Here is an 18,789-nt window from a genome sequence, read left to right on the forward strand (position 1 = left end):
TACTGATCAATAAATTATCATTTTTTGTGCAATTATTTGCACAACACAAAATAAATACCACAAAACCCTTTATCAATGTCTATGATTTGTAATCAAAAACAGTCAATTTACTTGGTAGCACACATTGCAGGGTGTTGTACTTATGATGCAGAGCACTTTAAGTCTGGTTGAGCATAGGTTCCAAAAAAGATATAAAACACTGTTAAACCAAGGTAAATATGGCCGCAGTGCACTTTTCTCTTACGTGTGCTATTGAAAACTCTATCGCAGGGAAGTCCACACTCAGTGCTAAAGGGCCACTGTCCTGAAGAGTTTAGCTCCAACCCTAATCAAACACACCTGAACCAGCTAATCAAGCTCTTATTAGATATACTAGAAACTTCCTGGCAGGTGTGTTGAAGCAAGTTGAAGCTCAACTCGGCAGGACACCAGCCCTCAGGACCGAGTTTGGACACCCCTGCTCTATCGGTTGGGTTTAGGTCAATATTTCACAAGGTGATCTGTACGACAAGTCCTGTCTTTTTATGAACTTGAACAATAGCGATGTTTATCTAAAAACTATACCAAAAAGACATTACGTAATATATTTTAAACTTGAAGAAATGTGTACAGCACCCTCAAGTGGATTTGTCAATAAAACATACCCGGAGCCATGTATTTTATGTTCTGCAAAAATGTAGGATAAGGCAGGGATTCTCAATGGTGGGCTGCGGCCCACTAGTGGGCCTTACCAATCCTGCAGGTGGGCGGCGAGATACCTTAAAATTGACTCTTAATTTTAAGGTTTCAGGAGATCTTACGAGATTAAATCGTGACGAAATTTCTCGTCGAGGTAAAAAGTTGTCTTGTGAGTTGAGATATTAGCATGATGGAGCGTGAGGGTGAAATTAGCATTGGAGATTGGAAGCAGGATTAAATTTGAACTTCTAGCCGAATTATGCGACAGGACAGTCCACACAGCTGTTTGACACCATATTCTCAGCACCTACGCACATAGGCGATCTAAGTGTGCACACACATACTGAACTGGAGACTCAACACACCCGCCTTCATTATTACCAAACACGTTTATGTTTCTTTTCATGGTTTAAGAGACCAAAATCTACACAAGGACTAAAAAACGCTTTTTTGTATGTTTTTTGTATGTTCACGAGAGAGAGAGAGAGAGAAAGAGAGAGAGAGAGAGAGAGAGAGCGCAACATCCACCATTTAACCAATATAAAATAATACTGTTGCATATATCAAGTGCACAGATCAAGCCATGGACATTACATTAAGATGCCTACTGGTTTAAAAAGGCCTAAATAAAAAGAACATGGCCAAATGAGAGCGTTTCGTTCATAAACTAGAGGAAAACAACTTGTCAAAAAGAAAATAAAAAAATGAAACCATGCAAACACAATAAACACAGGAATGGAGAAAAGAGCGCTCTTTTATTATCAGCTGTTAGTCATCTCCCGCTCTTTTTTTCCTGGCCATTGCGCCTTTTGCCGTGTGTTGTGTGAATGCAGACAATCTGATACGAGGCACCTTTAAAATATTATAAATGTAAGCAGGTCATCAAAAAAAAGTTGGATACTGTCACAAAATCTGAATTGACCATCAAGATCTGCAACGTAAATACTGTGAAATTCTATAGAGGAAAAGCCAGTCAGTAGAGTTTGCTATTTTCCATTTATATTTTAACAAATATTTTGCAGTGTTTGCATGTTCATTGCATTTAATTCAACATAAACTAATATAAAACTACTGCATACATAAAATTATGGAAATAATTATGGAAATTGCATACATAAAAATGAAAGTAAGACAGGTAAACAGGTAAAAAAAAAACTTAAATTACAGGTAAAAAGAAAACACTTAAATTGTTTTGCATTTTGTGATTTAAAAAAACTTTTTTAATATAAAAATCTATTTTCCATTCATATATTAGCAAAATATTTGAAGACTATTCCATTCATATGTTTCATCATTAAGGATTTCTTTAAAATAGTGTAAAATCTCGTCTTGTTCTCGTAAACCCAATCTCGTTTCTGGTCTCATCTCGTGAAGTAGGCGTCTCGTCACACCTCTACCTAATATTATACTATAATTTTTGGATTTCGTTATATATATAGTATTATACACAGATATTATTTATTTGTTGATAAATTAAGATTTAAAGGAACATTTCATGCAAACATTTTAGAGTAAATGTCAGACAGGTGGGCCTTCAAAAATTGATCAGAGAAAGAAGTGGGCCCCGAAATGAAAAAGGTTGAACCCCTAAGATAAGGCATTTATTTCCTATATAAGCCTGGGCTGGTAATATGCATGCCAACACAACAGCTGCGTTCGAAATCACATACTTCCAGTATGAAGTATGCTAAAAACAGCATGAGAGCCGAGTAATATGTCCGAATTCACAGAACTCAAAAATCAGTATAAGTATCCGGATGACCTACTACTTCTAGTTAGATTCTAAAGTGTGCATCCAATGCATGCTACGCTATCCCATGAAGCCCCGCAAGACAATTCATGAATGGGAGTGAAGCGACACAACTCACGTTGGTAGGTCACGTGATCATGACAAAATGGTAAATGAGTTTCATTCATACTGCTCACATTCTGCTCACAATATAGAACATACTTTTCTAATGACCAAGTAGTACATTTAAATTCAAAGGCAGTACCTACTGAGAAGTAGGCGATTTAGGACACAGCCATCATGCCTTCAATTATACACATGGTCCTAGACCACCCCTTTTGTTTTATTAGTCAAAAAAAAAACTTTTGTGAAAAGTTATGTGCATTGTAAAAAGGGTTAGTCGACCCTTCAAGCCCCATTGTTGTGTTAATGAACATCCAAATCACTTAAAATGTTCTTTTAGTTAAAAACTGTAAAACTTTAGTTTAAAAGTGTCAGGTAAACCTACACAGATTTAACAGAATGTCTAAAGGGATCCATCAAAATAAAGTTACTGGTTTCATTGTTGTGAAGTTGTAATGAAAAACAACTTTGTTCCCTCAAATCACTGTCGATGCACCTTCTGTTAAACTCTTTGGACTCTGCATATCAGTAAATAAGAATTAGAAAGAGGCTCATTTTGTGGCATGTTATTTTGCAGTTTCACATGAGTGGATGACTCTTCACCGCTCTAGGCAGATTTGTGACCTCTAATTTGGTCTGTCACTGACTAAAGCATTATAAATAGTGTTATGAATTTTAAAGGTCTTTTTTGAAGGCAGTGCACTTGGTAAATGAAAACAGAATGTGCTGGAGCAAACATAACTGGTACAGAAGTTAATAGGAAGTCTATGATACTGTATCACTTTGCGTGAATTTGAGTCTATCTATCTATCTATCTATCTATCTATCTATCTATCTATCTATCTATCTATCTATCTATCTATCTATCTATCTATCTATACAGAATATCTATTTATATAACCTGCATAAATGTCTTAAGTTTGTGCAGACCGTTTCCATGGAAATAGATGTAGCATGCAGTATTTTTAGGCAAGTTGATAGTCTTCCTTACATATGGATATGTCTTTGTTTATTTTTATAAGCATAAAAGCATAGCTTAAACTCATCTGATGAGGTATAAACAGTACTGTATTAGTTCTATATTTAGGTTCACATAGAAACTAACGAAAACTTCACATTGACACAAACGGTACAATAGAGCTGCCTAACATTAAAGTCATATATGATTATGTAGTGCATGTAAAGCTTTTGGATAACATAAAAAAACAGCATGGTGACAGTATTACTGGACAGAAAGGCATCTATATATATATATATATATATATATATATATATATATATATATATATATATATATATATATATAGGTTTAGCTGAGAATTGATTAGTGTTCAGCTATATAAATTTCTGACAACACAGAGGCTCTGATTATATGTTAAATGGCGCCCCCTTCTGGAACATTAATGACCTATGTACACCTGAAAAACACTGTTAAAGCATCTTATTTTCTCAAATTCCACAATGGCTTTTTTCTGGGCACAATTCTTTATTAACAACGTTATAAGGTTACTTATTTATCAGTCAGTGCAATATGTAAAAAAAGACTGAATGTGCATGTAAGACTGCTCTCACATGAAAAAAATACTATAGTAATGTATAGTACAGTAGGCTATTTTTGAATCATATAGTAAATAGTACAATACAAATATAAATATGCTGTATATATTACAGTATTTATATGTACATGTTATTCAGTGCTATTGCATAATGTAATATAAATTTGTGAACTGAACTGATAAACAGAAATAAATACTACTTTAGTTTTTACTACAGTAAATTGTGGTGTAGTAGTATATACTATAGTTGTAGAAAACTACTGGGTAGTTTATTTGTAGTATAGTTGGTTTACTACCATATATCAATTATTATTAATTATTCTTAAAAGTAACTGCTACACTAAAGTTTTTACTATTACTGACATTTTACCCATGGGGCTGCACGGTGGTGCAGTGGGAGCATGTTCACCTTACAGCAATAAGGTTGCTGGTTTGAGCCTTGGCTGGGTCAGTTGGCATTTTTGTGTGGAATTTGCATCATGTTCTCCCAGTGTTGGTGCGGGTTTCCTTTGGGTGCTCCGGTTTCCCCCACAAATACAAACACATGCGGTATAGATGAATTGGGTAGGCTAATTTGTTTGTAGTGTATGAGTGTGAATGAGTGAGCGTGTATGAATGTTTCCCAGTGATGGGTTGCAAATAAAATGGCATCTGCTGCGTAAAACATGTGCTGGATAAGTTCATTCCGCTGTGACGACCCAGATTAATAAAGGGATTAGGCTGAAAAGAAAATTAATAAATGAATGATACCCACATAGCAACATTTCTCTGGTCTATAAAATCAGCTTTTGTTTTGCCCAGATGCTGCTGCGAATTATGGTACATGACTGGATCATGTCTGGCTTCCAGATAAGAGTTAAACAGAGACCATATCTGTGCCAAGTCCCAGCCAAGTTAAGTCTTGAAGCAAATTAATTGGTAGAATTTACTCAAAAATAATTAAAATGTATTTTAAATGTGGGTCAAGATAGGCCAAACTTGCATGGCCCACATATTAGTTTTTTAACATACGCGTCAAATACTAAATTTGGCCATGTTTGGTCCACAAGCTCTATTCCAGTACCGGATGAATGCCTGCCGTCCCTGTTTTATGTCAAATCTTAGCCTGAATTCTTTGCTACCTATGTAGGCCTAGTATTTTTATACACACAAAAACACCCCAGCATTTCCTCCCATCCCTGTTCAAAAGGAAAAGGGAAAAAATAAAATAGCTGTAATTTCGCATTTCCATTGTTTATTAATTGTATTCTTTACTAACATTCGTTGCAAGTAACTTACTGAATATGAGTCAAACATAAGGCAACTTTTTAATGTTCTCAAGCACATTAAAATCATCATAAATGAGCCCATTATATATTTATCTTCTGAACCATGTTTTGCAAGAATTATTTAAGGACTTTCTACCATGAATCATTATCTGTAAATTAAAGGTCAGGGCTTTCTGAAAAGACAAAAACTTGAATCCACACTATTACCTGTAACAATTCAAAAACAGTGCTTAAGCATTAAACCATCTAATTCACCAGCACAAAATGGCAGATCAAAGACACAACTCACATCATTTCCAAAACCATAATTCAAGTATTTTCAAACATTATTTTCTCTGCAAGCAACTTTACGCTTTGACCGCTAGAGGGACAATTACATAGTAGTAACCATTAACGTCTGACAGTTTTCATCCTATCAGTAACCACAAGAGGGCAGTATATGTCCAACGTAACATTTTTTGAGCAAAATCCCACGAGTTTGTACTAAGATGATTTGATGCCTCTGTAAGCACTATGAGGGTGCTGGCAAAACTAGATATGACCAAATAAAAAAAACTGCAGCTTACAGGCAGCAAATTGCATTTGAAAAAAAAAAAACATGCGTAATAGCCATTTAATAATAAATTAACTACAACTATAGAAAACCTAAGAGGCATTTGAGGCATTGCAGAACTGAATATTCAGATATATAAGTTTACTTTCTATAGCATAAACAGCATACCATGTACTTGTAGTCTTAATAGTATCACACTCATAAATGCAGTCCTTACATGTTCACGAGGGACTGTGTGTACATATAGTCGACAGCAGGCCTGGAGCAGAAGCTGACTGTGAACTGTGGGTATATGAGGGGGCACAGGCTGATGATCTGCCCCAGGCAGAAACTCGCATACTGTGAGCTGCAGCTGCCGCTGTGGAGCAACTGATACATTAGCTTTGAAAGCACCATATAATGAGCTGAAACTCCTCAATTTAACAATTTCAAGCTGATATACTACTTTTTCTCTTTTCTTTTGTTCCGTTAGTGGTAAATTATGGAATATTGCATATTGATACCCAGAAGAAAATCCAGATGCAACTAAGTGGCTATTTTATAGCTCAGAAGAATTACTCCAATATTCTGCAATGAAGTATCCATTTTTGCTCAGTTTTAAGTGTCAGAAGGAATACCAATTAAAGCAAATGAGATTATTTACATAGAAAAATACACACAAATAGCATATGTTTTCTAATATATTTTTAAGAATGTAATTTATATTTGAATACTCTGCCATCATTTATTCATTCTTCACTTGTTCTGTGAAGGAAACCTGTAACCATTGACTTCACAAGTATTTTTTTCCAACTATAGAGGTCAATGTTTTCTGGGTTCAACAAAATAAAGAAAATCATAAAACTTGAGTAAATAGTGAGTAAAGTTTCATTTTGGGATGAACTATTCCTTTAAAAAAATATCTCTGTGTTTATAAAAGTAATTGAAATTTTTAAAAGTGTATTTTTTTCCATTGTGCAATAACTTTCAAGTCATATTCAATTTCGTCTGATTTTTACATGCAGTTTGCATACCAACTTATAAACACCAACTTTTCTTGTTAACCGATGTTATTAACACAATAAAAACTGCATGCTTTACCTATGGAAGTACATATTCCTATTACACAAAGCTAAACAGCAGAACCTATGTACAGTGCACAGCATAACAGAGTACACCCAATTTTGAAAATAATATTTTTCTCCATTTCTCAGTAAATATAGGCAATGTATTTTGGTGCATTTAAACAAAACAGATTTATTAAACAGATGTATTAATTAAAATAATATTTTAGTCACCAAACATATAAAAAAATAAAATATAATACAATTAAATTCAAGCAAAATATTGCAAAAAATACAACCTACAAATTTTTAGTAAATCTTTCACTTTTTTTTTTTTTTTTGCTTCTCTTGATTTTTCCTCTTTTTTGAAATTTGTATTTAATATTTTTCTTGAACATACAAATTCAGCTGTACTGGTTTGTGGACGTTAATTTAATTTGCCAGATAGACCTAACTAGGTTAATTAGGTTAATTTGGCAGGTTAGGGTAATTAGGCAAGTTATTGTAAAACGATTTTACACGTTTTACACGGTTTGTTCTGTAGACAATCGAAAAAAACAGTTAGCTTAAAGGGGCTAATAATTTTGACCTTAAAATTGTTTTTTTTAATTACAACTGTTTTTATTTTAGCTGAAATAAAACAAATAAGACTTTCTCCAGAAGAAAAAATATATATTATCAGACATACTGTGAAAATTTCCTTGCTCTGTTTAACATCATTTGGGAAATATAAAAAAATCAAAGGGGGGCTAATAATCCTGACTTCAACTGTGTATATAGAAACCATTTTGAATTTTGCATAAATAATTAGTGAATAAAGTATGGTTTTCACACAATGTGTGTACCAGACAATATTGGGAAAATGGAAAATATTATCATTATAGTTGCAACAGAGGAATCCACTAGGGGCCTGTTTCAGAAAGGAGGTGAACTCTGGGTTTTCCGTTTCAAAATGGCAGGTTTGTTAAACTCGAGAAAGCAGAGTAAGTCTACCTGTTTCTGAAAGAGAGGTGACTTTAACTCAGAGTCAGTTACTGTGGCAACTTATTCTGTGAACCTAACCTGGTCGGGAGCAGGTTTTATTGTCTAAACTCTCGAGTTTCTGTCGGATCTCCTCCCAATTTTTTGAAGATGAAGCGGTATTTCTCGCCTTAGCCTTACGTTTCCACCCACCTATTTTAATGCTTATTTTGGAGATGCGCATAAAAACAATTGATGAAAACGTCATGATGCACATAACTGGAAAATACACATAAAAAACATGCACATAACTGAGTAGGATAAACTTTTATTCGATAGAAAGATGTGTATAAACTACGATGAAAGCACTTTTACTGAACAAATTACAGTATGTGCATTAAAAAAAGGTTTGTTATTTGATGATGAAAATGTGTGTGAATGGACAAACTAGCATGCTGAGCACACTTTAACACATCTTAAATGTTGTTTTGCTCATTCATTCTAAAAATCCTGAACCGTTTCAGTATTAATGGTATTATATTATTAATGACCTCCAGAGCATCTAAAGCGTGTCAAGAGATATTGTTCTCCGCGTCGCATGGCTTTAAACGCCCCCACATGTTCATTGTGTTTCAGCATTGTGTTCTGAGTTTTTAATCTCTCGGTAAATCAACTCAGAGTTTAAGTTTAAACATTGAGTTGGTTGAACCTCCCTACTGAAACAGGCCCCAGGTCTTAATTCCTTCATAACAAATTACTTGTACTTAAGAGCACACAAACAACACATAAAATTGTCTTGAGTTTGAAGGCAAATGCATGATTTTTGGGTACACAATCTTGTGAGGTGTTTCTTATTAAATAATGAGATGTTGCTAAACCAAACATGTTGACGACATTTGTTGACACTTTATCTCAGTCATTTCAGAATTACTTATCAGTTAAGATGGTTCACATTGAGAGCGTCAATCTTGTTTTTTGCTTTATCCAACCATCCATTGGAGAGTGTCACGCGATTTTGTTGTGTTTCAAGAAATGTATTTGATATTTGTGTTTTCTTAGTTGACAATAGTAATTTGCAATTTCATGTCAACTAATTCACTCTCATTAGATAATGAGATAACTCTCATTAATAATTGTAAAATTAGTAAACTGTGTTCAATTTGAATGTTGCAGGTTGAATGCATGTAAGCATGAGTTTGTACACTATAAAAACATTTCAATCAAATCTGTTTTCATGTTCCTATAAATTATTTTATAAGCTCAAAACCCTTTATAGGCCATTTATCTGTATTTAGTGTAATGCATTTGTGATCAAAATAGCACAAATGCATCTTAAAACCAGGTGTAAACAAGGCTTAAATCAGCACCATCAGAATAAATTGTTACTAAATTTAGCACTTGATAGGGTCTATACTAGTTGGGCTAATAGTGTTATTATGTGCTATCTATTACAGTACCTCACCATCTTAAATGACTTTACTCTTTGGCAGCATTCATTACAGAAATAAAATGGGTTGGTAACACAGATTCACATCCAATTAATTTCACTGCTGTCTAGGAGAAACTCTTGCAATAATAAAGAGATCTCCTATGTGATTTCAATTTCCTAAACAGCAGCTCAACCTGAAGTGAGAATACACAGACTAATCCTATATCTTCACCTCACCTGCCCTGCATCCTTTGCTGCACCAGCACTTTCCTCTAACAATAGAGACTTCCTGGGTTAGAAGATTAAGAAGAAGAAAAAGAAGAAGAAGAAAGGAATAGGCAGATGAAAGCACATGAAATGATGTGCTTTCACATTTGCACCATGTGTTTCACTGATCAGAAGAAGGGTTTACGTAAAAGAAGAAGCTCAACCTCTCTTTCCCATCAACATTTTCTTCGTCTTTTCTTCAGCTTCACTTTCATTTACTTCTACAGTATCTGGCTTTCACACATTTTCCTCCGCACGCTGAGAGGAATGACAGCGGCGAAGGGAGATTTGTGAAAAGATCAAGTGTGCAAAAGCCTTGTCCTTGCAATTCCTCGTCGTCCTCACATCATCCCTGTTCTTTCTATCCTCTTCTAAGCCTTTTTTCTGTCTACGTTCCACATGCTTCGACCCTGTTTTGTGTTTGTCCAGTGTTTTTTTTTTTAATTTCAGTTCAGAGATTTGATGCTCTTAAAGCTTTCTTTTTAGCCCAAATGCTTGTCTTTTAATTGCGTGCTGTAATTGAATCTCTAGTCTTTTCAATTTGAGTGTGAATGAGTCAATACGGAGAGCTGAACTAAAAGATGTCAATGTTTAAGTGGCCCAGATAGATAAGAGTTCAGCATGTTCTAGAGAGCGAGAGAGAGAAAACGCTTCAGTTAAAGTGATTATCTTAATCCTCACACTCTGTGGTACTCTGACCACTGATAGAGCCCATAAAACCATGTATCTGACTGGAATCCAATGGTGCAATCAAATTTATATGTTGTAAAATTATTTCCAAATGGAAAATCACTGAGTATTTAATAAAAATCTAAATATATCAAACAATTCAGTAAAATACAAATTAGATGTATAATTCAGCATCCTTAGTGATCAAAAGCATAGGGTCAGACTTTGTTTGTTAAATACATACATGCATACATTTGTAAGATTTTTAGATATATGGCACATTGAAATCAGTTATGCTCTTTATAAATTTTCACAAAAATATTAGGCTGCACAATTGTTTTATCATAATATTAAGAAGTAATATAACAAAAAAATAGAATGGTGCGGTGGCACAGTGGGTGGCACTATTGCCTCACAGCAAGAAGGTCCCTGGTTCGAGCCTCGGCTAGGCCAGTTGGCATTTCTGTTTGCAAGGTCCATTCCGTGTTCATGTGGGTTTCCTCCATATGCTCCCCCACAAGTCTAAAGACATGCGCTACAGGTGAATTGGGAAATTGTCCATAGTGTATGTGTGTGAATGAGAGTGTGTGGGTGTTTCCCAGTGCTGGGTCGCGGCTGGAAGGGCATCCGCTGTGTAAAACATATGCTGAATATGCCCTGATTAATTAAAAAATAAATACATTAGCATTACAGTGATTTCTGAAAGTGACTGAAGACTCAAGTAATAACTGCTTATAAACTAAGCTTTGCATCAACAGAAATAAATTACACTGTAAGACATTTAACTAAAAACATATCTTTTTAATTGCAGTATTACTCAAAAAAATTATATACAGACTTTGTGATAATGCTTTTCAGAAAAAAAAAATGAAACCCTGCTTATCCCAAACTTAAACTGTCCTTTATTTATGTAAATAAATGAATGTTTATACTAAAAAGCCTATCTGCTGGCTAAGTGTGATGTCAGGCAAATCAGCTTCTGCAAGGGCTCTATCAAACTGTATGGGGAGACTCAACAAAAGGTAATAATAAATGTTTACAAATACTTTCAAAAAATCATGATCACAATATATATATTGTGGCTTGCAACCCGAAAATTGTATTTCATACGTCACGACTTACCAAGGATAGTATATGCATATACAGTAAAGTTATTCAAACCAGTAATAAAACAATTACAAGGAGTGTTCCATAATGTTAAAACCATTAGAGTTCAAAGTATTTATAAATTCCATATGACTTTTCATCATCATGTTTGCAGTGTGTCTTAATGGCTTAATACTCTTAAATAACCGGTATTTTAACATATGAATGGTTTTACCATAATTAATTTTCAGCTAAATATGCTAAGTCTTCTAAAACTAAATATACACACACTTTTACGCACAAGCAGTAGTCTATTCATTTGTAGGCTCTTTGTGGCACTATAAAACAAATTTGTTGATCATTGTGACCAGCATGACAACAGCAGCGATGGCTCAACCAATAGTGTTTATTTGGGTGAGGCGATTTGTTTGACCAACCAATAACAGACAAGGAATGTTTACAAAACTTGTTCGAAAAACAGTGCTATTATTTATACAACTTCTTTCGATGCTTCCTTTGATGCCAGCACACTACTCTTTTAAAGTCTCTCACTAAAGAGTATCATCTTCACATTTCTGCTGGACAAAGTGATATTGTTTCTCTATTCAAGCACCCACGCGTCTGTTCTTTCACTGCTGGATGGACCTATTAACTACTCAGTTTTATCACTCCCTCGTTCTCCACCAGTATTCCTAAAAGAACCACTCTCCATCTCTCTCTCCCTCTCTCTCTTGCTCACACACACTCCCTCTCTCTATGTCTCTCTCAGCCCCCAATAAAAGCTCAGGAAATGATGAGCAGCCTTCAGAGTCCACATGATAGACAGACAGAACAGGGAGAAAGTCAGAAAGAGGGATAGCATTAAGTAACAACTGGGAGTATCGAAGTGGGTTGAAGACCAGGAGACAAAATACAAAAACAAGGAGTATCCAAACTGTATTGAAGATGGGCGTAGTGTTGGGCACTTTCTCTATGCACACCAAACAGGTCTCCTACAGGACAGGTAGGACCCAATTTGCATATTAACAAACTACAAATACTTGAGTTTAAGGAGATTGAGGATAAAATAAGAGATTTATAAGATACTTTAAACACTAATTTGATTTTGTATTGTATTTTTATATCTGTTTTATTCCTTTTGTATTCAGCATTCTTGTTCCGCTTATTAAAAAATGTAAATGTCTGCAGGTAGAAAGCTTATTTTTGGACAATAAACTAGTCACAGAATGTCCCTTGAAGTTGGCTAAAACTTCTGTTGGGATGTATGTTAAAAGACGTTTCATAAAAAAGCCTAAATACGGTAATTATCTATAATAACTCTCCATTTATATCTGCCAATCTGAATTAAACAAATGTATTTTTGATACAGTCAGTGGCAAGTCCTGCATGAGAATGAAGTGAATGTGTTTGCATATTCTGGCATCAGCTCCATACAAGGCATTATGGGTTATGAAAGTATTACATAGCCATTTATTCCAAAATTATTTCGTCCTATAGTGCTCCGAGCTGAGAGGATGGAGGAGGCGATTTGAAGGTATTGAAAAGCGAAGCGATCGGGCTGCAAGTACGCGATAAGAAAATGCATGAAAAGAGGAAAAAGAGGAGGCGGTTTGTTAGTGATTATTTATGCCTTGAAGGTTAATTAACCTACACTGCATGCAAATTTACCATTTCTGATTCTCCATGGTTTTAATGTGCTGCAGAATATGCTAAAACAATACAGTACTGAATCAAAACAACATCAGCACTCACATGTGGGAGCATGTGTTTATACTCGCTCATAAGAGCAGTAAGGAGCCACACTTCAAATACACAAACACACACATATATATATATATATACACACATCAGAGACCTGAAAAAATGATTATGGAGCCAAGAGGATTACGAGTTCTGGGCAGAAAGACAGAAAGCTTGTTTGAAGTCTTCAGTAAAATCCCCAGGAGTTACAGGAGCTGCCTGTGAGTTTATAACTACAGACACAAACTCCATCAGCTTTGGCACTCAGCCCTGACGGACTATGACTCCTGCTGGATTTCTGAATGTGCAGCTTTAAGTTTATGTGTTGAGGATAAAAATGTGTAGGGTGATAACTTTGCATGATCGCAGTTTTAATTTAAACAGCGTTATTTCTTAGAGAATAGCCTCCATCTAAAACTGCCCAAAGCACTGCAGCTACGTGTTTGTGTTTATATTAAGCCACAACTCAATTAGGAAGAGTTGATAGGCTAGACTTTCCTTTAAGAAACATTTCAAACAGCCCAATGATGCACAGGACTGATGATGTGTAAATATTATTATGGGTGGAAATAGCACACAGAAACCCAAATAATTGGCTTAGAATTAATAATATAATATAATAAGGTAACAATTAGGTAATTAACAAAAATAAGTAATTTTAACTAGAAACTGAATTCCGGATGCCACAGAAAAGGTTAATAAACAAAATCAATAAGAGAGGTGTTAATAAAGCTGGCTAACAGTGAAAACAGATGCTTTGTTAATTATTCATTACCTAGTCATGCTGAGATCAGCAGATTTTTAGCAATAAATAAGTGTTTTTCCTGTCCATTCTGTCATCCGACACATCCATATCATTTGCTACTTTTCTAAGACACAACTAAAAAAAATATTGCACCTAGTGCAAGTAAGACATTATTCATTGTGTTCTTTCATCAAGATTACAGTTCAGGATTCATGAAGCTCAACTAGTAGAGCATTCCATCACAGTAGAAAAACAAGCATTGGTTTGAAAAGTAGTTTATACGGACCATTGTTGTGTACTCGAAACTCGAACTCATGGGTCTCAAGAACCTATTTTATTGATCTTGGTCTTGTCATGGACATGTGTGGATTTGGACTCAGACTTGACTCGAACTTGTTCATATATGATTGGACTCCACTCGAGTCCACTCAAAATTGTTCACTCACACTAGTTTATGTATATTAATATTGTTATATACTTAAACAAGTTTCTGTATGTTAATATTTCTTTAAATTGGTGTTTGAATGACACATCCAATAATTGATTATTTCCTTGTGAAATTAAACTAAAATAAATTAATTTTAATATGTTTTATTTCTATTTATTTTTATGTTTATTTTAATAATAACTTTATTTCAATAATCAATTAATACGTTAACCTTTTTATTCATAGAGGACACAAATGTGTGAAATGGAAATATTGTACAAATAACCTACTAAATACTGTAAAAATATTTTAATGATAATTCAGTCTATACTGAAAACATTTTTTTGTGCTTATGTCTCTGTATTTGTATGGGGGAAAAGCATGATAGGAAGGCAGTATGTGTTTTTGTAGTTTAAAAAAAAGGAAAACATTGAGAAATTTTGTCATTTGCATCCTATTGTTCAATATCTGTTTAGTTTTGCTGTTGTCAGCCGTGCAAAGCTATAGCCAAAATAATTTGTTAAAGTGATATGCAACTTCAAACCTGCCTTTAGCCGTATTTTACTGTAAAATAGCTTTACTACTTAAAATGTTCATTGACCAATCAGAAACAAGCCTTTAACATCCCAGCCATATTTTATGGTAACATTTTCACCACAATCTTGATCTAAGTTAAGAAAGTTTACTTCACAAAACAACAATAATTATGAAAACCTATAAATTGAAATACACTCACTGGCCCCTTTAATAGGTACACTAGTCCAACTGCATGTTAACGCAAATTTCTAATCAGTCAATCACATGGCAGCACATGGCATGGTCAAGACGATCTGCAGCTGTTCAAAATGAGCATCAGAATGAAGAAGAAAGGTGATTTAAGTGACTTTAAATGTGGCATGGTTGTTTGTGCCAGATAGGCTGGTCTGAGTATTTCAGAAACTGCTGATCTACTGGGATTTTCAAGCACAACCAGCTGCAACCCATCACTGAGAAACATCCATACACACTGATTTACCCACATACACTATGGACAATTTAGCTAACCCAATTCACCTATACCACATGTCTTTGGACTTGTAAGGTGAAACCAGAGCACCTGGAGGAAAGTAATGCCAATCCCTTACAGTTTACCCATCTTCTGATGGCTATTTCCAGCAGGATAACGCACCATGTCATAAACACGTATCATCTCAGACTGGTTTCTTGAACATGACATTGAAGTCACTGTACTCAAATGGCTTCCAAAGACTCCAGATCTCAATCCAATAGAGAGCACCTTTGGGACATGGTGGAACGGGAGATTCGCATCATGGATGTGCAGCTGACAAATCTGCAGCAACTGCGTGATGCTATCATGTCAGTATGGACCAAAATCTCTTGAGGAGTATTTCCAGTTACTTGCTGAAAATATGCTACGAAAGATTAAGGCAGTTCTTAAGGCAAAAGGGAGTCCAACCAGGTACAAGTAAGGTGTACCTAATAAAATGGCCGGTGAGTGTATATATTTAACCACACAGCTGCTAAAACTCTATTAGCACCATTTCTTCTTGTACCACTGTTGCACAACCCTATTAATAATGATACTATGATCACAGGTTCTCAGTGATATAAGGTTTCAGGCTGTTATTCGCACCATTGAATATGTTTCCAAGGGTAAGCCAGTCATCTGTAACCATTTCCCAAGTGCATTAGCAGATTCAATGAGGCGTCTGCAAAGGAAACGTCCAACACAGACACTTCTGAGTGAGAAAAAGAGGCTTACACCTGCCTGCGTGGATTTCACACATGCCAGTCGTTTGTTTCTTGTCCAAGGACAAGTGCCAAAAACATTACAAATGTCTTACAGCAACCAAAATATGTTGTGATGAAATTTAAATGTTTTTTGTCTTTGTGAGGCAGGTTGTAGGACCTCAGGGTGTTGAAATTGGGAGAAAAATACTGTGTTTTTTGCTGAAAGGGTTGTAGTGAATTGCAGATGTGCTAGAATTAGGATATGTCTAGATATCTTGGCCTGATTTTCAGGTCAGTCCTGCTGGATTTGCGTAATACATAGCGAGGAGGGTTGATATTATGTAATTACTCATTACCTTCAACTTCTCTCCAAGCCCAAAGCTCGACCGTCTGAAGTTTCATCTTTTATTGTATTATTAATAAGGTTACAGACCTGCTGTTTTGAAACTCAGACATATTCCCATTGGCAATTTCTTTTCCTCTGTAGTTTGTCTTTCTTTTTCTCTGCATCTCTTTGTTCCTTGTCCTTTTTTATAACTGTTTTTGTTTCTTTAATTGGAAAAGTTTGTAGGGTTGTTTCCCAAGTATAATGAGGGACACAAAGAAACAAACGATATTGTTATATAAATGGTATATGTACAATACACTAACAACAATGCACATTTGTGCATAGTACACACACAAAAATAGAGTTTACGATAAATGAAATGTTCTTATCTGAGTCAGTAAATTGGCAAAGCACACACACGCATGCACAGTAGCTCATAAATGGAAATGAACAGTAGATGATGAAAGAAAATACTCACTGTCGTACCTCTTATTTGATGTGAATCAGGGTTGACTTGGTTATGAGAAATAAATGCTTTAAAAGTGCAGTAAAACGCAAAAGGTAAAAAGCTGTAACAGTACTTCTTTTTCTTATTTACTGTATTGGTGAGGCCAATATTTAATTGCGCTGTAAAGCCGTACACACAAAAGGACGATTTTCATTCACGCTTATCATAAGTGTTTTTCTATACATTTTTCAGCATTTACACACAAGCGATTTCCACTACTGATGAGCAGAGTGAACGTGCAAAATCACTCTCCGACATTAGATGGTGCTTAATGAAAAACAGAAATAACTCAGTACAGATGCTTGCCTTGACAATTTTTTTTTGTTGTTTTTTTTGACTGCCATCAAGTAATCTTTACTGTAACTTCAGGTGCTCCAGACATGTGAACAAAAGTGTTACAATCCCTTTTACCACATCAAACCAAAAAAAAAAATAATAATAATTTAAAAATGAGCCTGAGGTGTTTTTTTTATTACACTTTTATGCCTGGCATTTTGCGCATTATTGTGCATGCTCACATTGACATCCTTTATTTAGTCAGAACATGTTAAACATTGGTGATACGTGCAAGGGAAAATTCCCCAGTATTTAAATTGGAAGTAAATTTACTGTATAGAATAACATCAATTTTGTTTTTGCGGTCACACTTTTCAATAAGATTTCATTAGTTAATGTATTTACGAACATGAACTAATTATGAACAATACATGTATAGTATTTTTATATCATAATTCAGCATATACTAATGCATTATCCAAATTCATGCTTGTTAACATTAATGCATAGAAAATTACCATGAGCAACTGCATTTTTATTAATTAATGTTAACTAACATGAATAAATAGTGTAATAAGTGTATTGTTCATTATTTGTTGATCTTAGTAAATGCATTAACTAACATTAACTAAAACAACCTTATTGTACAATGTTACTGTTTTGGCAATATGTAATAAAGGATATTCCTAGAATTCCCTATGGCTATATTTAATATAAGACATGTCCTGATTAAGTTTTGCAGTTAATTAAATTAGTTCTTATACGATTGACTTATTAAATCACATTACTGGTGTGTATTTTGAAAGTTCTATGGCATTGATGCATTTTTGTTTATGTCACTGCAAGTTATTTTTAGTTAAAACAATTTTGTTTAAGAATATCCTGCAGCTATGGTTATGGATTTTACATGAGAATCTCATCTTTGTTGAAATGTAGGGAACTTTGCAATTAAACTTGACCTAATTCAGGCACAATACTCAGATCTAACTGATGTGTTTAAGCTAATAATTATAGAAACCATTCATTCATTCATTCATTCATTTTCTTGTCGGCTAAGTCCCATTATTATTCCAGGGTTGCCACAGCGGAATGAACCGCCAAGTTATCCAGCAAGTTTTTACGCAGCGGATGCCCTTCCAGCCACAACCCATCTCTGGGAAACATTTACACACACATTCACACACACACACTCATACACTACGGACAATTTAGCCAATTCACCTGTACCACATGTCTTTGGACTGTGGGGGAAACCGGAGCACCCGGAGGAAACCCACGCGAAGGCAGGGAGAACATGCAAACTCCACACAGAAACGCCATCTGAGCGTTCTCAGGTTCGAACCAGCAACCCAGCGACCTTCTTGCTGTGAGGCGACAGCACTACCTACTGCGCCACTGCCTCGCCCTATAGAAACCATAATCATACAAAAATAAGTGGAACACAGCATTTTTAATGGGAACTAATAGGGATGTAAACACCTTTATCACTCTATTATATACTTTCGCTCTGAGCAAAGTAGTCACGTTTCTTTTCTAATTCTCTGATTCACTAAACTGTATCAGAACAACTAGCTGTGCAGTCTCTTTATTCAGTGACATGTAAAGAATGCTCCACTGTAGGCAGCAGCACTTGGATGTTCTTCATGGCGCCAATGTTTGCCATTTCTGCATGA

General features: G+C 35.0%; 2 protein-coding genes and 1 long non-coding RNA gene across 8 annotated transcripts in view; 1 reads left to right on the plus strand and 2 right to left on the minus strand.

The window, feature by feature from the left end:
• Positions 1-18,789, minus strand: part of LOC141376355 (uncharacterized) — a 974,232-nt gene that overhangs the window by 918,878 nt on the left and 36,565 nt on the right. The gene's annotated exons all lie outside the window — the stretch shown is intronic.
• The window catches only part of LOC110438850 (protein mono-ADP-ribosyltransferase PARP14-like), a 102,717-nt gene that overhangs the window by 52,775 nt on the left and 31,153 nt on the right, over positions 1-18,789 (minus strand). The window contains exon 3 of one of the 2 annotated variants that reach the window (XM_073914653.1): positions 6,125-6,265. The exons of the other annotated variant lie outside the window; for it this stretch is intronic. The gene's annotated coding sequence lies outside the window, so the exon portion shown is untranslated. The remainder of the gene's footprint in view (positions 1-6,124; positions 6,266-18,789) is intronic. 2 annotated transcript variants of the gene reach the window in all.
• The window catches only part of kcnip1b (Kv channel interacting protein 1 b), a 65,324-nt gene that overhangs the window by 18,119 nt on the left and 28,416 nt on the right, over positions 1-18,789 (plus strand). Inside the window, 1 exon segment of one of the 3 annotated variants that reach the window (NM_001008632.2) lies at positions 12,168-12,364. The exons of the other annotated variants lie outside the window; for them this stretch is intronic. Coding sequence (NP_001008632.2) covers positions 12,307-12,364 — 58 coding nt within the window. The 5' untranslated portion in view covers positions 12,168-12,306. 3 annotated transcript variants of the gene reach the window in all.

This window comes from Danio rerio, chromosome 10 (assembly GCF_049306965.1).
Source record: "Danio rerio strain Tuebingen ecotype United States chromosome 10, GRCz12tu, whole genome shotgun sequence".
NCBI lineage: Eukaryota > Metazoa > Chordata > Actinopteri > Cypriniformes > Danionidae > Danio > Danio rerio.